Consider the following 27,914-nt stretch of genomic DNA (forward strand, 5'->3'; position numbering starts at 1 on the left):
TGAGTCCCGGGCGCGCGTCACGGGAACGGTGCCGGGCGTCCGGCTGTTCTTGTTGAGTTTCGTCCTTAGTGGGCCATGGCCAACGTCTCTAAGAAGGTGTCTTGGTCCGGCCGAGACCGCGATGAGGAGGAGGCGGCGCCGCTGCTTCGAAGGACCGGGCAGCCTGACGAGGAGACGCCGCTGCTGAACGGAGCCGGGCCCGCCGCGCGCCAGGTGAGGCCCGCGGGGCCGGAGGTGCGGCCGCCGGGTTCGCTGCGCAGGTCTTCAGTGCGCCCGAGGGACCCAGGGGGAGGCCACAGCGTTCTCCCGTATTATTATTTTTTGAATCCCGGAAGACTTTTATTTTTTGATAATTTCTCACCCATAACCTTCTTCCTTTCTTTCCCTTTGACCCGCTTCCCATCTAGTCCCCTAGTGGCTACACCATTAGGGGAAATGATACCGTCTCCTCCAGCAACCATTAATTGTCACCAGCTTTTCAGCAGGAGATTCTAGGACTTTCACATTTTTGTTGTTGTTGTTGTTTTGATTTTTTAATTTTACTTTTCGTGGTGAGGGCCGAGCCCAGGGTTTACACGTGCTCTGATACGCTCCCCCAGCCCTTGGCGTTTCCAGATAGGGTCTCACAGTGAGACCCGGGTTGGCCGTGGATTCATGAACCTGCCTCGTTTTCCCAAGAACTTGTAAGGCCTGGACTACACGCCTGACAGTTTTCACAGTTTAAAGGGCAGAATTGCGCTTTCAGTGAAAATGTCGGTCTCATCTCACAGGAGCAGTCCCAGACGTGTGGGACATAATTGCAATGACAAATATTTCCACTGTTATCCTTTTACTACCTAGTTGAATTTGGAATGTGCAGCCATCCGTGATAAGCAACAAGTCAGAGGCCAGAATATGCTCAACACTCAAAACAGTTTGTGCCTTTACATGTCTAATGTTAGAAAAGGGTACAGGTTTGCTTGCTTGCTTGCATGCCTTTGATTCTCTTGCCTGTGTGCATCATATTAATTTTGAGTCAGTTATTTATGTGAATTCCTTGGTGTTAGTATGTTTTATACCCACCCTTTACCCCCTCACCTGCTGATTTTAGAGTTTTCTAACAACGATGCCTGCCATTTTAGAGGCTACGTTCAGGTTTTCCTAGACCCTTGAAGGCACATCAGACAGTGAAAGTCAAAGTCAGTTCCTCTTTGCCGGAAGCAGCCCAGCTCCCTTAGAAGCAGCATCCACCCTCGAATCAGATCTGTCGCAGTGATCTGAAGGGACCACAGGAGCGGAGTGGTAGGGCTGTGTCAGAACTTCTTAGGGTGTTTCTGGGAGGTGATTCTGGTGGGCTGGAGAGGTGGCTCAGTGGTTAAGAGTACTTGCCTGCTCTTACAGAAGATCCAGGTTCAGGTCCCAGCACCCAGGTCCTCAGCTACCTCCAGGGTGTCTGAACACCCTCTTCTCTCCTGGCCTCCACCTGTGTAACACAAATGCATGCAACGCATGCACGCACACACACATTTCTCAATAAAAAGAAAGTAACCTTAAGTTGGAAACTCTTTAAGAGAGGAAGAGAGTTTGGAGACTGGCTGAAGTTGGGTTTGGATTGAGTGGTTGTGGGTTTTGTTTTTGTTTTTGCTTTTCTTTACAAATAGATCTAGAGTAAAGAATGAGTTGATCATTGCCCCTAGATAGCACTATAGCTTTTAAATCTGCAGATAATACGATTGATTGGTTGCTGTTAAACAACTTAAAGTAATTGTGCACCTGCCCGATTGTAGGTTCCCAGGTCTCTGTACAGGTCACAGAGGTGCTTAAGACAGCTTCCTGGGCTGGAGAGATGGCTCATAGGTTAAGAGCACTGGCTGTTCTTCCAGAGGTCCTGAGTTCAATTCCCAGCAATCACATGGTGGCTCACAACCATCTATAATAAGATCTATTGCCCTCTTCTGGCCTGTCGGCTCACATGCATCCAGAGTACTGTATAAATAATAAATAAATAAATTTTTGAAGAAGAAGAAGAAGAAGAAGAAGAAGAAGAAGAAGAAGAAGAAGACGAAGAAGACGACAGCTTCCTTCCCCTCTGGGAGTAGGCCCAGCACCTGGCTGCTTTGTGTGAGGAGCCCTATAGGTATAGGTGCAAGGAGCACTTTGGTGCCATATGTTAATAGTGCAAAGTCTACAGACAAGCAGAACAATGGGACAAAGAGAGTACGTGTTTGGAATGTGGTGTGGGGTGTAGAAGTCCTGCTCAGGCATATGAGTTGATTTTGGGTTAGGCTTAGGTCTAGGAGAGGCACGCAGGAAGCCAGGGACTCTAGCACTAAGGGATCCTTGCCTTGTTAAGTGGCATGACTAGGCTACAGCTTGGAAATCCTCTGCACCATGCACCAGACCAGCCAGAATTTCAGGCAGATCTGAGGCCTGCTTGTGCCAGTTTTCTCATCTGTAAAAAGTTAATGAATATGTAACACTGAGCAAGCCAGTTAGAAAACAGGCTCTCGGTAGGTACTAGTCATAAAGAGCAAGTCTGGAGGCAGTGCTTGCCCAGCGTCAGTGAAGTTCTGGGTTCCGTCTCCAGCACCACCTAAAACTGGGTATGGCGGCAAATACGTGTAGCCCCAGCATGCAAGTGTTGAGGGCAGGAGAATTGGAAGTTGAACTAGGTGAGACCCTGTCTCCAAATAAACAACCCTATCAAACCAAAAGAACCTCATCTTGGCACTTGGCACTTGGCATTTGGCTATGGCCCCTCTTCAGCTGAATGACTTCTCAGGGAAAGTCTGTGCTGGACCATTGGGCAGGCCCATGGCTAGGCATTGCTTTGCCTTGGTACTGCTGCAGGACTCCTTGTGAGCCACTCTGGAGTCAGGACCATTTGGGGAAAAAAAGGAGGACACAGTGAGGTGACTCTGGACACTGAACATAAACTCATTATCCTGGCTACCTCCTAACCCTCTGGGTTTGGGTGGTGGCATTGTTGCCACCTCAGCCAGGCAGAAGCTAGCCAAGCAGTGAGGTCCTGCTATAGGCAGGACAGGCTTGGCCCTGTTTACAGCTGAGGCCCTGCAGCACTACGTGGAGGCCAAGATGTTGGTCCTTTTCTTAGGTGTGGGGTGATAATAGAACAGGGAGAGAGTGAGGTCAGCCTGCAAGTCATGGTCATGTGTGGCCAATGGGAAGTAGAGTATTCTGTGAGGCTGTTTGATCCTAGACCAAATGGTGGTGAGGTGGCACCATATGTTTGCAGTCTTTTCAAATGCAGGGCACTCTTACAGGCCCATTTTGGGAATCGCCACCAGAGACACCTCCTTCCTCGGCAGAGAAGGGACTTCAGGTGAGTGTGGGACTTTGTCCTGCTCTGGTAACTTGACAGCACAGATCATAACCTGAGGGTGCTGCTGGGGAAGACTGGAGCCCTATGGCTATTGGAGAGTTTCAAGGGAGGGTCCTGTCCTAATTGTCCCAGTGGCCCTGTGGCCCTGCTGTCTGCTGGTGAGAGCTGTTGGCTCTCAGTCTTAGGAATTTCTCCTCCTCTCTCATCTAAGCCCCAGGCCCACAGGGTGTAGAGAGTTGAACAGGGTCCTGGCAGCCTCCAGGCAGCCAGATAGGACCAGATCCACCCAGGCCTGTTCCCTAGGGCCCACTCTGCCCTCGCCTGGGCTGCTTTGCTTGTTGTAGACCTTCTGGCTACTGCATCTAAAGCAGGTCTCTCTTCCCCATTTTTCTGTCACCTTTGTCACAGTTGATATCCCTGCTCATCAGTCTGGGTTTCTTTGGTGTTTAGCATGGAATTTGCCTGGCACATGGCAGCAGTTCATGGAGATAGGAACACAACTTTAAAAAAAAAAAAAAAAAAAAAGGCTGTATGTGGTGGCCCATGCCTTTAATTCAACACTCAGAGAGCAGAGGCAGGCCGATTTCTAAGTTTGAGGCCAGCTTGGTCTACATAATGAATGTCAGGTTAGCCAAGGCTATGTAGAGAGAGCCTGTCTTTAAAAAAACAGGTTACAAATAGAAGAATAGAGTGTCCCCAAGTGTGGAAGTGCTGTTTTCCAGCAGGTTCCACCGGAACTGGAGGTTGCTGCTGCCACTTGGACCTGGAAGATGGCAGAAGCTGTTGTCCTCATTTCTCAAATAAAGTGTGTGTGTGTGTGTGTGTGTGTGTGTGCGCGCGTGCATTAGTAGGAAGAGCACACTGTTCACCCTTTCATCCCATAATGGAGACTGAAGCCCACACTTCTTGTGTACTAAACAGTACCATGTTCACTCCTTTTAACTTTCTTTATTTTATTTTATTTTTTGGTTTTTGGTCTTTTGAGACAGGGTTTCTCTGTGTAGCCTTGGTTGTCCTGGACTCACTTTGTAGACCAGGCTGGCCTTGAACTCACAGCAATCCACCTGCCTCTGCCTCCCGAGTGCTGGGATTAAAGGCGTGTGCCATCATGGCCTGGCCTCCATCTGTATATTCTTGATGTTGGGCAGTCAGTCTCTAGAAACTTCTTGATCTTGTAAAACTGAAACTGGACCCAGAGTTTTCTCTCTTTCTTCCTCCTTCAGTCATCTTATTTTCTGTCCTTATGGGTTTACATAACCATACTGTGGAGACTGACCTCAAATAGCTTTGTAGCTGAGGATGACCTTGAGCTTTTTGGGACTGGGGAAGGAGCAGAGACAGGATATCAGCACAGCTCTGACTGGCCTGGAGCACACTATGTGGACCATGCTGGCTGCACGTGTATATTTGCACCACATGCATGCCTAATACGGGCAGAAGCCAGAAGAGGGTATCAGATCCCCTGAAACTAGAGTTATAGATGGTATGAGCTACTTTGTTGTTGCTGGAAATCAAACTGGAGTCCTCTGGAAGAGCAGCCAGTGGTTTTTGTTTTGTTTTGTAGCCAATATTCTTGGGGTTTTTTGTTATTTTGTTTTGTTTTTGTTTCTCAAGGCTGTCCTAGATTCACATTGTAGACTAGGCTGGCCTCGAATTCACAGGGATCCACCTGCCTCCTGAGTGCTGGGATTAAAGGTGCGCGCCACCACTGCCCAGCTCTGTAGCCAGTATTCTTAACCACTGAGCCATCCCTCCAGCTCTGACCTTGAGCTTTTGATTCCCCCTTTCCACCTCCTGAGTGTTGGGATTGCAGACATACCAGCATGCCTGGCTTATGCAATGCTGGAAATTGAACTCATGTACACAAGCAATGCAGAGGCCAGAGGAAGACACTGGGTGTCCTGCTTTGTCACTGCTTATTCCCTTAAGACAGAGACGACCACTGAACCTGAAGCTAGACTGGCTGCCAGCAAGCCCCGGCAATCCTGTTGTCTCCATATGCACACAGGCAGCCATGCCCAGCTTTCCCCATGAGCACTGAGATCTGGTCTCAGGCCCTCAAACCCAAGCTCTCTTCCCCACAGAGGCATTTCTTCAGTTCCTATTCTCTGTCTCCCCCTGACCCCCATAGGCAGACAGAAGCACCTCATTGGAGTCTTGAGCACCTCTTTGTGTGGGTCAGGGACGGGGGTCAGCTCAGAGGCTTAACTCTTGTCACCTTTTTGTTTGTGATTTTCTCTTTTCTGCCTGTCAGTTATTCTCAAATGCTATGATTTGTATTATGTTATGTTTTGAAAGTTATCTTTTCAGTCCGTTGGTATGTGGGAATTTTTGTTTTATGTAACTTTGAAGTAATTATAAATTCTCAGAAGTTACAAAACTAGTGCTGAGCAGGCCTGTGTTCTCAGCAAGTCCCTTTTAGGGTGGGATGTTGAGTAATTGTAGCTCAGCACTAGACAGCGAGCTAGACAGCTGTGCCATGCGTCTGTGTCCACAGGAGCCTCCCTTGTGCTACTTCGTCAGTCAGTCACAACTGAGCCCTCTGCAGCTCCTTCCCTGCCAACACCTGTGCCCTTGCAGTCACACACTGCCCTGTTAGCCTTCATCTGATTGTGGGTTCTGCTTGCTGTTGTTTTCTCATGAATTGGGCCACTGCTTACCAAGTCTGGGGCCAAGGATATTGTGAAAGCAAGTACTGTCATGTGACCCATAGCCAGCACCTCTCCCATCATCCTCTCACACTGTTGAGATTTCATTTTCTTAGGCCTTGCGGGTCTGACCCTGGGTACCTGTGGTACAGTGAAAAAATTGTCGATGGCTTTTGTCTTGTGTAGCTCATCTATGGCACAGCCTGGCCACCTACCCTTTTCTCTGCTGTGCCTCTCAGTCCCTATTTCATTGTCATGTTTTATTCCTGGTCACTCAGCACTTAGGGGAATTTCCCAGAGGCAATGAGCAGGGTTCATGGTGGGTGACACTCCACGAGTCCTATGGGCTCAGGCCTCATACACTGCCTGGCACATCTCTGTGGACAGATTGACTGGGAGGCTGTGACAGCCTTGAAACTCCTCTTAGGTAGAGCTCACTTGTGTGCAGCAGCTTCCCTTCTGGGCCAGCACAGTGGTTTGGAGCATGCCTACCTTTTTCCAGGGTTCAGCAGTTAGTCCCAACACAAAATGGTTGGTCCCCCTATGATTGTGATTTGAACCATACCCTGGAAATCCCATAAACATTATTATGGTGTAGCCATGCGGTGATGGTGCACACCTTTCTTTAATCCCAGCATGTGGGAGGCAGAGGCAGGTGGATCTCCATAAGTTTGAGGCCAGCCTGGTGTACAAAGTGAGTTCCAGGACATCCAGGGCTACACAGAGAAACCCTTTCTCGAAAGAAAAAAACAAAACAAAGCAAACAAAAAAATTTATGGTATAAATACTGCTTCCTCCCAAAGATATGTCCACATTCTAACCCTGGTATTTATGAGTGGGACCTCATATGGAAACAGTCTTTGCAAGTCTAATTAGTTAAGGTGAAGTCTTCCTGAGAGAGGCCCTGTTGGGGTTGGCAGAGGCCAGAGCTATCAAGATCCCACTGGGTAGGAGGACTCCCCTGGAGCCCCTGTGGGGAGTAAGGCCCTGCCATACCTGAATTTTGCATTTCTTTTCTCCAGCACTCTGAGAGAACTTTCTGTTGTTTTTAGCCCTTCCCCTGACCCCTTGGTTCTGGCACAACAGCCATAGGAGCTGGTCAGTAACGTAGGAGTTAGCTTATGACTGGCTCTGGTAAACATACAGACAGCTGTGGGATGTCTATGGGTGTCAGGTTGCTGTACCTCTAGCGAGGACCAGACTTATGTCAGGTCCAGCAGCTCTAGGGGAGGAGGCACTTCTTCCATGTGTTTGGGGGCAAATGTGAAGTAGTCCACCTGTCTGCAGCTCCAGGTCATGGCGCCTGTAAGAAGCAGGAATGTGAGGATGCTGGGTGTCAGGAGCCTCTGCGAGGGGTTCTAGTGTTTCTGGGCTGGATGCGTGCAGGTGAACTGGAACATTGGATAGCTGTGAGCTGAAGAGCAAGTTCCCAAAGCTTGTTGGGACACAGTATAGGGATGAACTGTCCAAGGAGGCAGGACCCTCCTCCTGCATTTTGGGGCCTTTAGGTCCAGAAGACTCTTTCTCCCCACCACCACCCCACCCCAAGACAGAGTTTCTCTGTGTAGCTCTGTCTGTCCTGGAACTCACTCTACAGACCAGGCTGGCCTCAAACTCACATTGATTGCTTGCCTCTGTCCCCTGAGTGCTAGGATTAAAGGCGAGCATCACTACCCAGCTCAGAAGCTTCGTTGTTGGCTCTGGTTTCCCTGCCTGCTGTTGTAGTTGTGGTTCTTTTTTTTTTTTTTTTTTTTTTTCAAGACAGGGTTTCTCTGTGTAGCCTTGGCCATCCTGGACTCACTTTGTAGACCAGGCTGGCCTCGAACTCACAGCGATCCGCCTGCCTCTGCCTCCCGAGTGCTGGGATTAAAGGCGTGCGCCACTACGCCTGGCTGTAGTTGTGGTTCTTAACTGGAATGGTGGATGGGCTGAGAGGGGACTGAGTCCCAGGCGTTGGCTGTCTCCCCCAGCTGGGCTGTCCTCATGCATCTGCTGCATTTTGTGTTCATGACAAGTGCTTGTGGCTGGAGAGTTGGCTCAGCAGCTGAGAGCACGTGCTGCTCCAGCAGAGGACCCAGGTTCAATTCACAGCACCCTTATCAGGCTGCTCACAGCTCCAGCTGCAGGGACCCAACATTTGTGGCCTCACCTCCATTCACATGCACATATCTATATACAGACACATACACAAACACACATAATTTAAAAATAAATGTAGCTCCAGATGTGGTGGCACACACCTTTAATCCCAGCACTTGGGAGGCAGAGGCAGGTGGATCTCTGAGTTCAAAGCCAGCCTGGTCTACAGAGTGAGTTTCAGGACAGCCAGGGCTACACAGAGAAACCCTGTCTCGAAAAATCAATGCTAATAAAAGTAAATGCTTGGGACGTTGAATGAACCTTGATAAGGGTTGTGGGATCAGGAAGGCCAATGGAAATTCTGAAGCTGGCACTGCAGCTGCTTCAGGTCAGGAAGATAGCTCCAGGGCAGTTCCAGTCCACGAGCTGCTGGGCTAGCCTTGGAGCTCCTTCTGGCTCCACACTTGGTTTTCATCACAGCTACCCTGGTTTCTATCACAGTGAACAGAGGGCCACGTGGATCTTGCTCAGCTCATAAGTTGGCCTTCCCATGTAGCCACCCTCAGCAATTTTATAAACACCCTGGAAATATTTGAAACTGGGCACAAGTGCCACCTCTCCCCCCCATGCCCCAACTTGTCTGCTTCCCCCTTATGGACAGGTGTGCATTTATCTAGGTTGGGAGGCTCACAATCAGAGACAAGTCCTAAGAAAGGCTGCCGGCTGCTCTACGCCTGATGTGCAAGGACTTCCACACCTCATACCCACCCGACTCTGCTGGGGAGGGCTGCAGTAGCATGCTTAGAGCAGGTAGAGGCCTAGGGTGCTGGACTAGACATGGCTTTTGAAAGGTGGCAGGCCGGGGAGGAACCAGAGCTTCATGTCAGTAGACACTGGCTGGCTTGGTGACATCCTGCAGCCCTTGGCCCTGGTGTATGGTCATGCTTCCTCTCATGTGGAGCAGACAGGCTGTGTACCAGGGTGAGGAAAGCTGTGCTTTCCGTCCCATGCTAGTCATCTCTGGGGCAGGCTGTGCATGTCAGGAGCAGACCTGGATTCCAGCCTCCAAGGAGGGCAGGATGTGAGTGAGGGTGGGGATGAGAAGGAGCAGTGCTCTACTTCCCTCATCTGGTGCCCCCAATGGTGTGTTTCTCTTCTGTTTTCAGTCTCGTTCTGCATTTTTCCGAATTGGACAGATGAACAACGTGGAGCTGGATGATGAGCTCCTAGACCCGGTGAGTGGCGTGATGCTCCCTGCTCCATTGAGCTGTTAGTGAAGGAGAGTGGAAGGGTAGCATGCTCAGCAGCTGGCAGGACTCCCAGAGATGGCGCACAGAATATGGATGTAGTCTTTGAGGCCAAGTGACCTGGAACAGCAGCTGTGAAGAGGTGGGCAGAAGCACTGTGGCGGCAGCAGCCGCAGAGGCCTTTGGCAAGAGTAAGCTTAGTGTGAAGATGTCCCGGTGAGCTGAGGACTCTTAGAATAGATCAGACCGTCTCAGGCTCTCCATCGGACAGGAAGGTGTTGGGGGGATGGTCTGACTATTTGCTGTCCGTGTGACCCAACTTTTGCTTAATAAAAAGCCATCTCATCTGGGCAGGGCAGAGGAGATAGGTGGGGCTAGGAGAGAGAGGAATTCTGGGAAGAAGAAAGGACAGCCACGAGGAGAAAAAAGAAGAGATACCTGAAGGGAAGAGAGGAAGGCTGCCATGGGTTAGCTGAAGAAAAAGCACATGGCTGGTGGCATGGGTGGAGAATCCGGCCCAGATGAAAAACATTAACAAGTATTTGGGATTATGGATGGGAGGTAACTTGATAAAAGCTATTAAAAACAAATGACATGGAATTGATCCCATGTCTGCCCCACTATGGGAAGTAGTTTAGAGGATTGATATCTGCCCTGCCCCAGGTTAACTAAGGTTATTTTAAAATATAACAAATGTCTGTGTCTTGATTGATTGCTAACTGGGCCTACAGATAATTTTTAAAAACAATAGGAAAGCATCGTACTCTGAAAAAGGACCAGAGTTCAGATCCCAATGTCCATGTCAGGAAGCCCACAACTGCCTGTACTCTCAGTTCCTGGGGATCCAACACCCTCTTTTGGCTTCCATGAGTACCTGTACTCACATGTACATGGCTACAAACAGGTACATACACTCATATACACAAAAAATAAGTCTTAAAAACAAACGTGAGAATGTTTCCTGAACCACCTTCATCCCCTGGAATTTGCTTGTCTTTGGTGCTGTCTGCTGTGGTTTTATTTGTCTCTATGGGCAGTGATACGGGGTGTTCTCACATGCCTTTGAGAGTGTCCTCAGAGGCCAGCGGCATCGGATCCCCCTGGGTAGGCGTTATAGATGGTCATAAGCCGTATGATGTGGATACCTAGGAACCAAGCGTGGGCCTTCTGCTAGAACAACAAACACTCAACCTCTGAGCTCTCTCTCTCCAGACCCCTGTTTCAGCTTCTTTAGTGCTTTTTGTTGTTATTTTAGAATTTTGTTTTCACCAGTACTGAGGAAATCTTTGTGCCTACTGGGCAAACACTTAGTTGTTTCCTTACTTGTTCTTATTTTTTTAATTATTTGTCTTACTACATAACCCAGATTGGCCTTGAATTTCCAATCCTCTTGATTCTGCCTCCTGAGTGCTAGGATTATAGGTGTGCTCCACCACACTCAGCTTTTTTGGTTTTTCGAGACAGGGTTTCTCTGTGTAGCCTTGGCTGTCCTAGATTCACTCTGTAGACCAGGCTGGCCTTGAACTCACAGCGATCCGCCTGCCTCTGCTTCTCAAGTGCTGGGATTACAGGAGTGTGCCACCATACCTGGCTCTGTTTTGTTTTTCAAGACAGGTTTCTCTGTGTAGCCCTGGCTGTCCTGGACTCGCTCTGTAGACCAGCCTGGCCTCAAACTCAGAGATCTGCCTTCTCTGTCTCCCCGGTGCTTGGATTAAAGGCGTGCATCACCACCACCACCCGGCTCTTGCTCTTATTCTTAGAGCAAGCATGAGACTCTGCTTCTTTCTTCCACAGGAAGTGGACCCTCCTCACACCTTCCCCAAGGAGATTCCACACAATGAGAAGCTCCTGTCCCTCAAGTATGAGGTAGGCACCCTTCCTCCCTCCTGAGTTCAAGCCCTACCTTTCCAGCCCTCTTCCCTGTACCCTGGCCTTATTTGTACCCAGGTCATTGGGTCAGTAGTGGAGCTCCTTGTGCCCTGGTCTTGCAGAGCCTGGACTATGACAATAGCGAGAATCAGCTCTTCTTGGAGGAGGAGAGAAGAATCAACCACACGGTGAGCAGGGTGGGGCGGTGGCTTGTTGGTCGGGGTGCTGACGTGTTGGGTCCGGCAGGGTCACTGTTCCATCTCTCTCCCTTTGCTCCTGTGGGTTCAACAGCCACTATTTGGTTTTATGGTTGTGTATTGGAGGATGGAGCTCTGAACCTGTGACACCTGGCCCCAGATACTGGAAACTGGGAGGGAGGCTATAATCATCATGGCCAGTAAGGCTGTCCTGCAGATAGTAGACAGTGTGTCAGATGTTAGCAGCTAGCTGTGAATTTGTAGGGACTGTTACTTACCCCCTTGTGACTTCAGTAGCCCTCAGTAGTCATCAAAACATTGGCCGGAAGCTGCTTTTGTCAGATTTGGGCTGAGAGTAAGCTTTGTCCTGTGTGTGGGAGCAGCCCTAGAATCTGCCAGCACACTACCAGAGCAGGGCACAACAGGGTTTTATTTTATTTTATTTTTTTTAAAGATTTTTCGAGACAGGGTTTCTCTGTATAACAGTCCTGGCTGTCCTGGACTCACTTTTGTAGACCAGGCTGGCCTTGAACTCACAGCGATCCCCCTGCCTCTGCCTCCCGAGTGCTGGGATTGCAGGCAGGCGCCGCTATGCCCAGCTAGTGCTCACCTTTAACAGTACTCTGTTCCTTATCCCTATCTAGGCTTTCCGGACTGTGGAGATCAAGCGCTGGGTTATCTGTGCCCTCATTGGAATCCTCACAGGCCTAGTAGCCTGCTTCATTGACATTGTAGTTGAGAACCTAGCAGGCCTCAAGTACAGAGTCATCAAGGACAGTATCCTTCCAAGACGCTCAGCATGGGCCATGTGGGGTGAGGGCTCAGCGGCAGAATCCTAGCCTGTGTCTTCACAGGCAGGCAGTAAGAATGGAGCAGGCCTGGCTCCATAGAGACTACCCTGCCACACATGCACTCAGGCCAGCATATGTGTGCTGTAGTCATAGGCAGGCCATGAGAAGTCTAAGTTGTCCATTTATCACCATGGCCTGCTAGCTAGTCCATAGTTGTGCCAGCCCAGGTCATGGGATGATCTAGGCCAGATAGACTGGCCACAAGAGTGACATAAGCAGGTCGGGTGTGTGCTCCAGGTGTGTAGCAGTGCCTGTCCTTGACAATCTCTGAGACATCGACAAGTTCACAGAGAAGGGCGGCCTGTCCTTCTCCCTCCTGCTGTGGGCCACACTGAATTCTGCCTTTGTGCTCGTGGGATCTGTGATTGTGGCCTTCATAGAGGTAATGCTACTGTGCCTAGGAGACTGGGCACCTGAGATCAGAGTGGGCACAGGGGTTTGGTGAGGGCTGGGCTCCTCTAGCTTACCCACCATGGCCTATTACCTGTAAGGATGGAGGCTTTTGCCGGAGAGAATCACAGTGTGGTAGAATGGGAAATGTTCAGTCAGAACAGAAAACATGTTGGGGTCTTCTCAGTTTCACTCCTGGTAGTACCATATTTAACCGAACAATACAACCCCCACTCCATCCCTTAGCTGCCTAGTTCACATTCAGAGCATAGGTATACCACACCTACCCCATATGCTCTCTCAGGGCCATCACATAGCTAGATAAGAGGATATTCCAGGCCCTCAACTTCTCAGGAATTTGGGCAACTCATGCAGGGATCCAAGCAGAGGGGCCACCAGGACCAGCCATTACCCAGGAAGACTATACTTCCCACCCACAGATGGCCCCTCCAAAATGCATCTTTATTTCAAAGCTCCCTAAGTCTTCTGTCTTAGATTCGTCTATGTTCTTTGTTCTTTTTGTGGGTAATAAGGAATAGACAATATCCAGAGCCTTCTATGTGAATATAGAGTAGCTGTCCCTTACATAAGAACTTATAGTTCCTGCTTGGTACATGATGAGTGTCCAGTCCACCCTGGAGTATCCCCTCACATAGCTCACTTGGGGATACATGACCACCAGACTCTGCCCTCAGCCCTTCACACATGCTCACAAGGTTTTTTCTCTTAGTGTTGCTTCACTCATGGCTGGGGGAAGGGGGGGACCTCTACTTCCCTGACCTCTACAGGCCCTTCCCCATGTCTGCTCCCCATGTTTCTTGTGGTTAGAGAGGCTGCATCCCCTTATTCTGCATGCTCAGTGGCACCTCTGTCTTTCCAGCCAGTTGCTGCTGGCAGCGGAATCCCTCAGATCAAGTGCTTCCTCAATGGGGTGAAGATCCCTCACGTGGTGCGGCTCAAGGTGAGGTGTGCAGTGATCTAGGGGAGGGCACAGGATCTCTGCTTCCTTGAGTCTGTCTTTGTCTTTGCTGGACCCTCCACACCTGTCACAAGCAAGATGCACACCAACTGTTGTGTGTGCACTCGATGACAGTCCGTGCATCTAAAAGTGGCAAAAACTGGTCTTTGCCTGCAGCAAGTAGTGCAAGAATATGAATGTTGTGCTTGCAGTTGCACAGCACATGTCTGTAACTCAGGACTGTGTGGCTCTGAATATTTCAGAGTCAGAGGGGCGGAGCAGGGTGGGAGATAACCTACCTTCCCTTTTCTGTTTTTAGAGTTTTCTCTCATACTCACAGTGCATAACACTAGCAGCATCCTATTGCCGCAGAGCCTGAGCAGTTGTCACCACAGTCTACTTACTACTGTTTGGTTTTGCATGACCAGCCTTTCTGCCTGAGTCTGGCCAGATCCTACCTCTTGTGCCTATCTCAGCAGGAAGGTGGGCATTAGCCTCCTTCAGTGTACTCCCTTGCCTGAGACTCTCCCCAGCGGGGTGCTCCTAGGTTTTGTGCCTGGTAGCCAAGGAAAAGTAGCATGGTCGCATTCTGGAAAGTGTAAGTCCTGTGCTGCTGCCCTGTCGTAGGATAGGGAGCACATGCTGCTTCTGCACAGCACTGACTTGTCACCCACACTGGACTTCGTGGAGCAATCTGGAACATTTTGCTAAATAGCTTTGGCTAACAGACTAGGTTTACAAGGCTTCCTCAGAGCTTGCATTGAGCATCATGGTGTCCTTCCCAGTGGCCTCCTCCTCCCTGCACCAGGTGCTATGTACCAGAGGAGGCAGATATAAATTTGGGGGGTGGGTGGTTTTTGTTTTCCGAGACAGTTTCTCTCTATAGTCCTGGCTGTCCTGGTCTCACTTTGTAGACCAGGCTGGCCTCAAACTCACAGAGATCCACTTGCCTCTGCCTCCCGAGTGCTGGGATTACAAATGTGCACCACCAAGCCCAGCTATGTATGTTTTTTATATTGCTGATGGGCATAGATGACAGAGTCAACTTTCTTGACGACCCTGAGCACCCACCAGGTTCACACAGTTCATGGAAATTATCGTCCTTCAGCCCCACCTTCATGGTTTCTGGCCTGTTGTTGGAAAGAATACTGGGGTGTCCATGGAGTGGGTGCTAAAACCTCCGTGCAGGTTGAAATACCTGTACATTTATGAGGCGGGGGCCATGCTGTCAGCCCCAGCTAGTAGTTGTCTCCAAGGCAAAGCTATGCTGGGCCTAGGGCAGAGCATAGTTGTAGGGCAGCGCTGAACCCCCTTCCTCAGGACCCTCCAGGGATATCAGCCCTAGATTCCCTGAGGACTGTAGAGGAGTTAGTCCTGGGTACTGTCCCAGCACCTGTGGTGTGGGCTGATGGTCACCTGAGCACTCAGTGGCACTGCTGGCCTTCCTTGAGCTCCTGGGGCTCAGGCACGTGTACAGCGGGTTACTCACACTCTGTATCTCCCTTGTTTCCAGACGCTGGTGATCAAGGTGTCCGGTGTGATTCTGTCTGTTGTAGGGGGACTGGCTGTGGGAAAGGTAACAACAGAATGAGTGACACTGGTCCCTTCTGAGTTTCTGTGCTTGAGAGGACACTAAGACCCATGCATGGCCTCTGAGTACTGATTGCTTTGTGCTCCCAGGAAGGGCCAATGATCCACTCAGGTTCCGTGATTGCTGCTGGGATTTCACAGGGAAGGTCCACATCACTCAAGCGAGATTTTAAGGTGAGTCCTTGCACACACACTGTGGACTGGGGGTTCATAGGTGTGTCTCAGCTGGCCTCCTGCTCAGGCGGCTCCTGTCCCCAACTCTAGCTCTAAGACAACCCGGCCTGCTCCCAGCCCAGCGCTTACAGACCACATGGCCTCTCCATAGCCAGTCACTAAGGTGCTGATGTTATACGCTGCCGTGGTTCTGTTGAAAAGGATCTATAGCTCTGACCAGCTTCTCAGAGGGACAGTCACTTCAAGGAGGTCAGAGTTAAATGGTTACTCACACACATGCTTCCCACTACCACCAGCAGTAAGATGAGCATTACACTAAACTTCTGTATTGATACATCTATAGCTGCCTTTTGAAACAGGGTCACGTTGTATAGCTGAGGCTGGCCTTGAACTTAGGATTCTGTCTCAAGACTTATGAGAGCGGAGGTGCCAGGGATGCACCACCAAGCATGACTTAATAATCTTTTGTTTTGTTTTGTTTTGTTTTGTTTTGTTTTGTTTTTTGAGACAAGGTTTCTTTGTATAGACTCAGCTATCCTGGACTTGCTTTGTAGACCAACCTGGCCTCGAACTCACAGTGATCCACCCGCCTCTGCCTCCCAAGTGCTGGGATTACAGGCATGTGCCACTGTGCCCAGCAATAAGAGGGCACCAGATCTCATTATAGATGGTTGTGAGCCACCATGTGGTTGCTGGGAATTGAACTCAGGACCTCTGGAAGAGCAGCCAGTGCTCTTCTAAGCCATCTCTCCAGCCCCAATAATCCTTTTTAAAATCAAGAACAATTTTAGATTTTTCCAGTAACTGTGTTTTCTTCAGTTATTAGGGTAGGGCCGGAACAGGAAGTTCATAAACTCTTTGTGTGTGTGGAGAAGTTGGGTCATTGTCACAAATGGAATTCTGTGATTCTGTTCTCAGTTGTGGGTACATGGGAGCACCAGCTCTGCTGTTTTCTATCACAGTCTGTAATACTGCTCTCTGTGAACCCAGTAGTACTGCGGTGATTATAATGATGTGATTATCTAGACAGAAATCCCCCTGCCTCTTACATTCCTTCTTGGCTCCTTTGGTGGGAGCTGTTTCCAATTTCCCTTCCCGTGATGAGTGACCCTTCAGAGCCTCTCATGACACCTTCTCTTTCAGATCTTTGAATATTTCCGCAGAGACACAGAGAAGCGGGACTTTGTCTCAGCTGGAGCTGCCGCTGGAGTGTCTGCTGCATTTGGAGCCCCTGTGGGTAAGGAAGGGGCAGTCCCACCTCATCTCTGGCTCTGTGTTTGTGGGTAACAGGGCTTTCTTGTAGGTGTGGTTCTGAGGTTTGCAGACAAGTGCCTGGTAAGGGTGTGGGTAGTGTCTAACAGCCACCAGCTGTGGCCTGGTACTGCCTAGCATCTTCCCTGTGTCATGCTCTCCTGGGGCCTCTGTTGGGCATTGGCAGTGGGTAGGCTGCCCTATGTCCTGCGTGGCACTTTAGTCCTGCCACTTGCCTTCCAGGTGGGGTCCTTTTCAGCCTGGAAGAGGGCGCCTCCTTCTGGAATCAGTTCCTGACGTGGAGAATTGTAAGTGCCCACGGAAGGCCCCTGTCCAGGGCCATCATGTTTCTTCCTCCCTTGAGCACTCTTCATGGTCATTCCATCCTTTTGTATTCTTGCGTCCCCCATGGGTTCAGTAGCTCCACCCCTGTTCTAGGTGTTCTTGCCAACCTTTGGTGGCTCCTGGGAACCCTGGAACCAATATCTTCTCTTACGTTCTTCATTAGCTCCTCTGTAGAGCTGCAACCCCAGCTTTGCCAGCCCCCCTTGGCTCTAACCGCTTTCCTTTTGTCTTAGATGACAAAAGACCCAGCCTCCATGTCTGCCTCTGGCATTCAGATGAGAGTGTTTTATCTAACTCTTAGAGCCTAGGTGGGTCAAATAGAGGGTGCTGGGTGAGCCAGGTAGAGCTGTGTGGGTACTGAGTGGCCTGGGCAGGACTCCAGGGGTGTTGGGGGCACCAGGCACATGTCTAAGGCTCTGGCTTCTCTCTGCCACAGTTCTTTGCTTCCATGATTTCCACATTTACACTGAATTTTGTTCTGAGCATCTACCATGGGAACATGTGGGACCTGTCCAGCCCTGGCCTCATCAATTTTGGAAGATTCGACTCAGAGGTAACTTGCCAGCCACATTATCCCACCTTGACCTTTCTGGTGCCACCTCAGAATCCTATTGGCATAAGGCTGAAACTTGAACATGGCTTTGGGAAAATCTAGTTCTTAGTAGGGATGTTGAGCTCTCGCTTGCCAGTTTGAGGACCCTGCAGTGCTCTGGGAGTGTGCTCCAGCAGGGTTTGGGTGTACCACAGCGCCAGTGTGAGATGGCTGCACAAGCCACCCAAACCAGCTCAGCCATGAAGGCGAATAACCTTCTCAAAGACTATTTATCTCACCCGTGGCACTTCTTTGATCCTGACAAAAGTGCTAGAAGGTTCTGTGCATGTAGACAGAGTTCCTGTCCAGTCCTATAATTTAAGCAGCAATTTCTCACAGCCTTTGCTTTCTCCCTTCTCCACAGAAAATGGCCTACACCATCCATGAGATTCCTGTCTTCATCGCCATGGGCGTGGTGGGTAAGGGCCTTTCCTGTAGCATGGACCAGAGTGAAACCCTTGCAGGGGAGGATGAACTCCCAGCCCCAAAGCGGGGCAGGTCTGCAGCTGCCTTGGTCAGGATCTCCACTCCTCACTCCTAGGCACTGCCCTGCTTCCACCCACACATGCAGGGGTGGGCACCTTAGGAAGACCCCAAAATTTTAATTCTACCTTGACAGCTCCAGACTTGGAATGAGATTCCCTGAGGGGCAGAAGAGACTTTACAACATCTACAGGGTGACAGTTCCTAAAATACTCAGGGCCGGAAGTGGTTCAGATTTCCTTTTTTTTCCCTCCTGAAATTTAGAACATTTATATATATAAAATGAGATTTGGGGGGAAGATACCCAAGCCTAAAGGAGTCCATCTATTTACATTGTACCATGTACTTGATACAAAGGTCAGGTGTAGAATTTTCTACCTGAAGGTCATGTCCATGCTCAGAGATTGAAGGTTTAGCTTTTGAGTGATACATGCCCAGCCCATACTGCTCTGTAAAAAGCAGATTGGAGTCGGGCGTGGTAGCGCACGCCTTTAATCCCAGCACTCGGGAGGCAGAGGCAGGCAGATCTCTATGACTTCGAGGCCAGCCTGTCTACAGAGTGAGTCCAGGACAGCCAGGGCTGTTACAGAGAAACCCTGTCTCAAAAAAAAGAAGAAGAAGAAGAAATTGAGTGGAAGGCAGAGCAGACTTAGTGGTAATGTCTGGGAAGCCATTTGACAGTGTACCATCATCAGGGCCTTCCTGCTTCTGGGTGCTCCACTGTCCTCCCTGTGAAAGTAACATGAGTCTATTTTCTGGTTACAGGTGGCATTCTTGGTGCTGTGTTCAACGCCTTGAATTACTGGCTAACCATGTTTCGAATCAGGTGAGAAAGCCCCATTTTATGTATCAGATTGATGAGTATAGGAAATTGACAAATTGTGAGAGCCTTATCAATGAGGGTCCTTCCCTGAAGGTCTGTCCAGCTGAGCTGCTCAGGACAGGTCGAGAATGTGTGGCCTGGGAGAGAGAGAGGGACAAGTAAATGGAAGTGGGGGAAAAGATGCACGAGGGCTCCTCCCCCAAGAGACATTCCTCAGGTCCTGAGGTCTCTAAAAGTTAAATAAAATTTGTGAGGGAGAGCAAAGTCCTAGGTGAGTTAGATAGCGTCCACCTTGTGCCTGGGGTGGCAGCCCTTTTCTTAGAAGAAAAGCAGTCAGGTTGTTAGGGAAGGTCACTAAGTGCCTGTTTGCTGTACTGGTCTCAGCTGCTGTGGTGGTGTAGTAGGGCGAGTTGTTACTGAGAAGCTACAGGGAGAAAGATAACCCCGGAGTCTGGGCTGATTGATCATTAAACCTGTATTGTGTGACTCTCTCATCAATGGCTTCTGGATCAGGTTGCCCTGGCAACTGCCAGGAGCAGGGCTGGTGAGACTGCCCCTGGCTATTCCTGCAGCAAAATCCACCATGGCTTTGGTCTCCAGGTACATCCACCGGCCCTGCCTCCAAGTGATTGAGGCCATGCTGGTGGCTGCTGTCACAGCCACAGTTGCATTCGTCTTGATTTATTCGTCTCGAGATTGCCAACCCTTGCAGGGGAACTCCATGTCCTACCCGCTCCAGGTAGGCACAAGCCTCGGGCTGGCCCTATGAGCAGGACCAACTCTGCAGAACCCTGCTTTTCCAGATGCTAGTAGGCCTTAGGCTTGCTCTGTAGGAAGGGTCCCATAGGAAGCTGAGGCTCTCTGTCAGGGGCCTGGGGAATGGGTGGTGGTTCTAGACTGATCTCACCATAGTCCTTTCCAGACACCTCCTGGAGAGTTTCAGAATGGGGCTCAGTATAGATTAGAGAAGTGCATGCCTGTAAGCATACAGAAACCCTACAGAGATGGACTGTAGCAGCTCATAAGAGTCTCAAAACAAGAGCTGCAAACAAATGACAGGTCTCTCCATGTAATAAGTGGTACTCAGCTCAGAGGACTGGGCCTACTGAGTCCCAGGACCAGTGTTCAGCTGTTGATTCTGAGGCATTGCTCATGAAGCTCTGGATAGCAGGGGCAGATGCACCTCCATCTCCCAGAGAAACCCTGGTTGAACTTAAACTTGGGCTCTGTACTCTGAGCCCAGATTCTGTCTGGTGCTCTCCAGACTCTGGTATGTAAGCACTCGGCAGCAGACTCTGTCCCATTGCATCTCTTCCTCCATGTCCTTTCAACTCTGCAGCTCTTCTGTGCAGATGGCGAGTACAACTCCATGGCTGCAGCCTTCTTCAACACCCCAGAGAAGAGCGTGGTCAGCCTGTTCCATGACCCACCAGGTGTGTGCAGTCAGCATGGCTGCAGCTTAATGAGAACAGTGGGCAAGCTCTTGGCCCAGAGGTCACTGTGCTGGGCTGAGGGGTCATCTCTGGTATGGTGAGGTGTGCTGGAGTGCAGGAGCCAACATTGTGGAGCTGGGGACATAGGCTCGCACAGGATTGCCTGGGTTCTGTGGGATACCTGGTGGCCAAGCACCTGGAGAGGGACTGGCTAGGCTCTCTATCTTCTCCTTTCTTCCTAAGGATAGTCACCTGAGTTACTTCCATCCCTTCTCCAGAAGAAAGCCTAGCCTGATGACTCAGCCCAAGTAGAGCTGAGCAGCCTTAGGCCTGCGTCTCCAGCTCTTCCCTACTGGTTTAGTTTGCTTTCTGATGTTGTGAGGAAACCCTGATCACAGCCAACTGGAGAAGGAACAGGTCCATTTAGTCTTCAGGGGAAGCGGAGGCAGGCACTGACACAAAGACCATGAAGGAACATTGATTTCTGGTTGGCTTAGCTGCCTTCCTCATACAGCCCAGGCCCACAATGTGCTGGAGCCTCCCACACCAGTTGGCAGTCAAGAAGATGCCCCCAATGGACATGCCCGCATGCCTTTCTGATGGACACAATTCCTTAGTTCCCACTCCACAAGTACATCAAGTTAACAACTGACGTGACATCCATCCTACCTTCGCCGGTAGTTGTTTATTATTGTGTCCTGTCATAAGGCTAAAGGGAACTTTCCTGTTTAGGGAAACTTCTGTGTCCATAGGAAAGGACCATTAGAAGTGGGTGGTGTTTTGTGTGTGTGTGTGTGTGTGTGTGTGTGTGTGTGTTTTGTTGTTGTTGGTTTTGGTTTTGGTTTTTTGAGGCAGAGTTTCTCTGTTTAGCATTGGCTGTCCTATACTCGCTGTGTAGACCAGGCTGGCCTCGAACTCACAGTGATCCTCCACTTCAAGTGCTGGGATTAAAGGTGTGCGCCACCGCGCCCGGCTCAGATCATTAGATGAATTTGGCATAGGATAAGCCAATGGGCTTCCACATGTGGACCTCTGCCCTTACTGACCTACTCCTGCAAGCCTCAGTAACCCGTGTGTTCTTTTTTTTTTTTTTTTTAAAGATTTTATTTATTTATTTTATATATAAGTGCTCCATCTGCATATACACCTGCAGGCCAGAAGAGAGCATTAGATATCAGTATAAATGGTTGTGAGCCACCATGCTCTTGCTGGGGATTGAATTCAGGACCTCTGAAAGAGCAGATAGTGCTCTTACCCACTGAGCCACCTCTCCAGCCCCAACCTGTGTGTTTTTAGCCACCCAGACTGGTGGTGTATACTTCCACCCTGGCCTTCATTCATATAGGCCACCGTGGTTCCTCTCTATTTGGCCTTAGTTCTCTGGTTTCTCATCCACAAATAGAACCTCAGCATCTTGTCTAGGAACGACATCCCTCCCAGGTCTTGGAGTTTGGCCACCGAATTACAGTGGCCAGGAGTGGTTTGGAGGTCTTGGTCACCTTCGCCTCTGCCGAATGTCTTCCTGAACTGCTAACTATTGCAGGGCTCCCACACTCAGGCCGTGCTCAGGCTCGGGAAGCTGTCCTAGCACAGCTGGCATATGTGAAGCCACACCAACTGTGAGTCCCGCTGAGCTGGAGGTCTGCCTCTGCTCTCATGAACAGTCTCCACACTGGGGCAGGACACACTTCAGGCTATTGGTCACTCTGAGGAGTTTGGTGCTGACATCTTGGGCCCTGGATTTGACACCTGTGCAGCCAGCTTGAGGCCACCTTGCTGCACTTCCTCACGTCGCTTCTGACTCTTTGGACCTACCCTTCACCTGGAGAAGCTGAGAGTGCAGAGCTTTCTGGGGACCACTGGGAATCTGGGCTCTGATGGCCCAGTTTGTGGGATGGGAGCTCATGGCAGGCATGACATCCCTGCATAGGCCCAAGTCGAGCTACAGCCAGTGCCCTCCTTTCCCCTAGGCTCCTACAATCCCATGACTCTAGGCCTGTTCACCCTGGTCTACTTCTTCCTGGCCTGCTGGACCTATGGCCTCACAGTGTCTGCTGGTGTCTTCATCCCATCCCTGCTCATCGGGGCTGCCTGGGGCCGACTCTTTGGCATCTCCCTGTCCTACCTCACAGGGGCAGCGGTGAGTTGGGGGAAGCATTCCAGATCTACTGCTCAAGTGTTCCTGGTGGCTTCAGGACTAGAGAAATTGGAAGCTTGGGGCACCTGGTGCATTGAGGCGGACATCTCTGGTGCTGTTGAGTAGCCACACGACAACTGTGGAGACATGTCAGGGAGATGAGTGAGAGGATGCATACAGAGGAAGAAATAGCCTAGGCCTGTCGCACACTAACCTGCGCGTAGGCCTCCTAGCCCTTCCTCTTACCAGCTGTTGGTTGGTTTTGATCTGTGTGTGTTTTCTCACTTCAATTGTTTGAGAAATTACGCCAGGCAGTGGTGGTACACACCTTTATTCCCAGCACTTAGGAGACACAGGCAGGAGGATCTCTGTGAATTTGAGGCCAGTTTGGTCTACAGAGTGAGTTCCAGGACAGCCAGAGCTACACAGAGAAACCCTGCCTAGAAAAAGTAAAAAGCAAAACAAAAAAAGAAAGGATAACAACAGGAAGCCTGTTCCTGTCCTCAGGTTCAGGTGTCTACATCTGCTTTGGTTGGGTTTTATCCTCTGAGATGTGAGTCTTCAGAATCACATAAAACAGTTCAGTGGCATCTATTAGATACTTAGCATTGTGCGAGCATCATTTCCAGCTCTTGTGTCTTTCTCCACCTACAAGGGAATCCTTCCCATATTAACAGTTGCTTCCATTTTCCCATTCCCAATTCTGGTAGCTTCTAATTTCCTTGCTGTCTGTTGGCTCATCTGTTGCTAACATTTCCTAGGGCACACAGCCTCATACGTATCTGCAGTTCCCAACTGGGTGTGATCATCTGCTTGTTCATCTGTGTTGTAGCATGTTCTTAGAATCTTTTTTTTTTTTTTTTTTCTTCAAGACAGGGTTTCTCTGTGTAGCCCTGGTTGTCCTGCACTCACTTTGTAGACCAGCCTGGCCTTGAATTCACAGAGATCCACCTGCCTCTGCTTCCTGAGTGCTAGGATTAAAGGCGCATGCCCCTGTGCCGGGCTGCTGAATGTCTTTCTTTGGCTGATTCAGTGTGTCTGCATGGGCAGTGGTGCCTTGTGCATACTTTTGCCCTGCTGTCTCACTTTATGTAGGTTCTTCAGCACAAAGCACAGCCATCTGAACTCATGGGTGTGGGCAGGTCACATAGTTTGTTGCTATGTCCCTATACGTGGCACAGCTAACTAGAGTGTTAGTACACTGGTTGTAGCAAAGGACACTGCAGTAGGATGTTCTGCATGTGCGCGTGTGAACCATGGAGTTCACTCCTGGTATAACCCTGGCAGATTTGAATGAGGGTTGCCAGTGCCTCTGATACTTGCTCATGTTGTCTTCCACAGATCTGGGCAGACCCGGGTAAATATGCCTTGATGGGAGCTGCTGCTCAGCTTGGTAAGCCCCAGCTCTTCCCCTGTCTGAGAGTGGACCTCACTTGTACCCTGCCCACCCATTGTGGGTTCCACCCAATCTAGCCTTTGCCATTCGTGTGAGCAAAATAGGAAGTGAGCCAGCTGAGGTCATCGTCCCATAGTGTGGCCAGGTGGCAATGGGCAGGGCCCAGCAGTTAGCATCCTTGCCTCTGGGGTCTGGAAAGATGGGTGGGTAAAAAAGACTACAGATACAGCAGACCTAGGGATCATGTGTTTAGAGGGATATGGGCTCATGACTATCCCCACAGGTGGGATCGTGAGAATGACCCTTAGCCTGACAGTCATCATGATGGAGGCCACCAGCAATGTGACCTACGGCTTTCCCATCATGCTGGTGCTGATGACTGCCAAGATTGTGGGTGATGTCTTCATTGAGGTGCGCGGCATGGGGGGGTGGTTTGTCCTGGGTGTTGGCCATGCAGCCTGACATTGAGGGGCTTGCAGCAGCTACAGAAGGAAGGGGGAGTAGGGCAGTGGTGGGGCCCTGGGGGAGTCAGTGTGCCTTAAGGACCCCTGGGCAGTGTCCTGAGTCATGACTCTGTACCCAGGGCCTCTATGACATGCATATCCAGCTGCAGAGTGTGCCCTTCTTGCACTGGGAGGCCCCGGTCACCTCACACTCGCTCACTGCCAGGTATGGCCAGCTGGCCTGCTAAGCTCTTGGGTTCCTGGGTGCTATAGGTGGATGTGGACAGGGGAAACACTGAAAGCCTTTGGAGAACCAGGTACCAGTGTTCCCACTGTAGCTGGTCCATGGCAGGTCTCCCAGTGCCTGGTTAAGTCTGTGGCATGGAAATAGGGGTCTGGGGTCCTAAATCTGATAGCTTCGTCTCTGACAGCTTGTGGTATGAGTATCGCTGAGATAGTGTCCTTGCATTGGGCTTCTTGGCAGGGAAGTAATGAGCACACCTGTGACCTGCCTGAGGAGAAGAGAGAAGGTTGGCGTCATCGTGGATGTCCTAAGTGACACAGCATCCAATCACAATGGGTTCCCTGTGGTGGAGGATGTGGGAGACACCCAGGTACTATGGGCACCTCTCTGAATGTTAGCACCTCTTTATTCTGTGCCCATGAGTGGCACGTGTTGGGGGAGTGCATTGTTGATCACCTGAGCAAGAAACCTTTTTTATTTTTTTCATTTTTGGAGACAGAGTTTCTCTATGTAGCCTTGGCTGTCCTGGACTTCCTTTGTAGACCAGGTTGGCCTCTAACTCACAGCGATCTGCCAGCCTCTGCCTCCCAAGTGCTGGTATTAAAGGTGTGCGCCACTACGCCTGGCCACAAGAAACCTTTTTAAAATTCTTTGTGCGTGCGTGCGTGCGTGCGTGTCTGTACACCACGTGCATGCCTGGTGCCTTCAGAGGCTACAAGAAGGTATTAGATCCCCTTAGTGTGAGCTACCCTGAGGGTGTTTGGATTCAAGCACAGGTCTTCTTCAAGAGCAACAAATGTTCTTAACCACTGATCCATTTCTTTAACCCATAAGCAGGAAATCCTGTGTTGCATGTGAAGTAAAATCCCTCACGTAGCTGAACTGGACATCTCAGGCATGGTGTTGCTGGCTGTCACATCTGTGAACCCAGCTAATGTTTACCCTCTTGCCTGAGTCTTACTCTGCTAGGATGGTGGCTTAAAAGAAATGGGAGGGGCATGCTTGGTTACATCTTGTTACCTGCTGATTACGTTCTCCGCAGCTGGCTTCCATGCTCTGCTGGAAGGGTTAGGCCTGTCTCTGGTGCTTTAGGGATTAACAGGGTTGTGTGTGAGGAATTCCCACATTAAGGACTGTGTTTAGAGGTGACCACTAAATAGCAACCACAGGCCAGTGGGGAATCTGGCCAGAGTTTCCCACTGCAGCCTCAAGGCCTCTGACTCTTTGGTCTTCTGCAGCCAGCCAGGCTCCAAGGCTTGATCCTGCGCTCCCAGCTCATCGTGCTCCTGAAGCACAAGGTGCGCCCAGCAGCCCCTGGGGGGAGTGTCCCGGGCTCCGTCCTTCACAGTAGCAGACACATAACTGGCTGTCCCTGCAGGTGTTTGTGGAGAGGTCCAACATGGGTCTGGTGCAGCGGCGGCTGAGGCTGAAGGACTTCCGCGATGCCTACCCACGCTTCCCTCCAATCCAGTCCATCCATGTATCCCAGGATGAGCGCGAGTGCACCATGGACCTTTCTGAATTCATGAACCCCTCTCCCTACACTGTGCCTCAGGTACTTATTGACTCAAAAGAGTTGAGGCAGGGCTGGGCTGTGGCTGACCTCCAGGGCCCAAGCCTGAGACCTTGTACGCTTTGTAAAGGTGGTAGGGAGCTTCTGGGGTCTTGTGGAGAGGTTGCTGCCAGGCAGAGAGGAGGCCTCCAGGGATGGTGCAAGTGGTGCTTGCTTCTGGGATGGGCCGTCTGACCAGATTGTACCAGGGGCAACCTTAGAGAATGTGGGCTTCAGGTGGCAGTGAGCCTCAAACCCCACTAGCAGCACAGTGGGGCTGGAGTCAGTCATAGCGGGAAGGACAGCGCAGTACCCTGGAAATGCCTGGGCTGGGAGGTTGAATCTCTTCCCATGGTGAAGTGGAGTGGCTTAAAGCAGTGGATCACCTTGTAGGAGGCATCTCTTCCTCGAGTGTTCAAGCTATTCCGGGCTCTGGGCCTGAGGCACCTGGTGGTAGTAGACAACCACAATCAGGTAAGGCTGGTGTCGTCCTGCTGGGGACTGCTGGAGTGGGTTCACACTCTGCTTCCTGTATCCCTGCTAGGCTGTGGGTGGACATTGGGTCTTGTCTGTCTCAGGGCAGTAAGTCTTGGGACCTAGCCTATTGTCACACACCTACTTAGCACTGGTATGTAGAGTAGCCATCACATAGAGCAGAGGTTCTGTGGGGACTTGGGGACTCTGTGACCTGGTATTGTTCCTCCAGGTGGTCGGGCTGGTGACCAGGAAAGACCTAGCCAGATATCGACTAGGGAAGGGAGGCCTTGAAGAACTTTCGCTGGCCCAGACGTGAGAGTTGGCTCCACCCTTGTGCAGTGGCACCCCAGCCCCTCTGCACCTCCTCCCAGGGTCCCTGGTCTCAGCCAAAGCCTTGCCCCCTGGGCAATGCAGCAGCAGGAGCAGATGCCTTCCCTGGGCCTGGCTGGTAGGGGGGCCAGACCCTTTGTCCTGGGCAGTTGGTTTACATCATCAGCACTTTCCCTGTTCCCTGACCCCTCTACCCCTCGGATTTGCCCCCCTCCTGAGTTCCTTCTTCAAGGATGAAATGTGTGCAATTGTGCCCTTTGTGGCTCACTTTTGAGAGCCAATAGAGACTGGTGTATGTGAGGGACATAGACAGACAAATAAGCAGGCTAGCCGATGGGTAGGCAGGCGTGAGCTACTTATTGCTATTTCTGCTCTGCCTCTGAGTACTTACCTGTGTCTGTACTGCCCACACCAGCCAAGAGCTTTAGCAGCCAGGACATGAGGAGCTGTGTAGCCTGGAGCAAGCTCTATCAGGGAACCCACATGTGTCATACCATGTTATTGTCCAAAGCTGGGAGTCTGGTTCTGTGCCTGGGGCTTGAGATCTGAAAATCACATGAAGACTGAATCTGAGTTCCCCTGTATCTGCCCCAGGCTTTCTGAGCCGGGGGTCATGGCACTGTGGAGCACAGCCAGAAAGCAGGTCTTCCTGAAGCACTTCAGTCCCTGGTGTCCATAGTGGCTTTGCTTATACCTGTGCTGTGTACACCCTTGGGCAGTGGCCTCCCAGGACCTGGCCATCCCAGTGGCCCTAGGATGGATGGACCTATGAGCACCAGAGCCAAGGAGCCTCACTTCTAAACCCTGTATTGTCAAGGCTGGCTCTACTGGACCAAGCTGGACCTGACATCCCTCAGTCACCTTCAGAGTCTTCCCCCCGGGACACTTTGTAAAGATAGTTGCCATGTCTCTGGCACGTATCTGTTACAAGGCCACACAGTCCTTCTGGCAGCAGCTGCCTTTCAGTTGTCATCCCTTGTCTTACATGAGGAGATGGGCCAGGTGTGTTGTTGAGTTCTCTGCCTCGGGCTCAGCATCCAGGGGAGTCAGACACTCCACATGGTGGTAGCAAGTACAGATGGC

The 27,914-nt window shown here is 50.7% G+C and overlaps 1 protein-coding gene across 2 annotated transcripts; it reads left to right on the forward strand.

Moving 5' to 3' along the window:
• Clcn7 (chloride voltage-gated channel 7) lies at window positions 1-27,914 on the forward strand. 2 transcript variants are annotated; one of them, XM_051167326.1, is made up of 25 exons: window positions 1-213; window positions 9,216-9,284; window positions 11,091-11,162; window positions 11,288-11,353; window positions 12,007-12,139; window positions 12,486-12,595; window positions 13,484-13,564; window positions 15,075-15,137; window positions 15,242-15,325; window positions 16,469-16,562; window positions 16,820-16,884; window positions 17,358-17,474; window positions 17,878-17,932; window positions 18,762-18,822; window positions 19,420-19,558; window positions 20,159-20,252; window positions 22,223-22,392; window positions 23,731-23,782; window positions 24,069-24,196; window positions 24,369-24,454; window positions 24,713-24,842; window positions 25,711-25,770; window positions 25,851-26,027; window positions 26,418-26,498; window positions 26,731-27,914. In XM_051167326.1, exons 1-25 carry the CDS (start codon window positions 76-78, stop codon window positions 26,815-26,817), a joined length of 2,412 nt encoding a protein of 803 aa, XP_051023283.1. In that variant the 5' UTR covers window positions 1-75; the 3' UTR covers window positions 26,818-27,914. The 2 variants fall into 2 exon arrangements, with proteins under 2 accessions (XP_051023283.1, XP_051023284.1); XM_051167327.1 differs by lacking the exon at window positions 1-213 and adding an exon at window positions 3,038-3,322.

The sequence above is a fragment of the Acomys russatus genome, chromosome 25, assembly GCF_903995435.1.
Source record: "Acomys russatus chromosome 25, mAcoRus1.1, whole genome shotgun sequence".
NCBI lineage: Eukaryota > Metazoa > Chordata > Mammalia > Rodentia > Muridae > Acomys > Acomys russatus.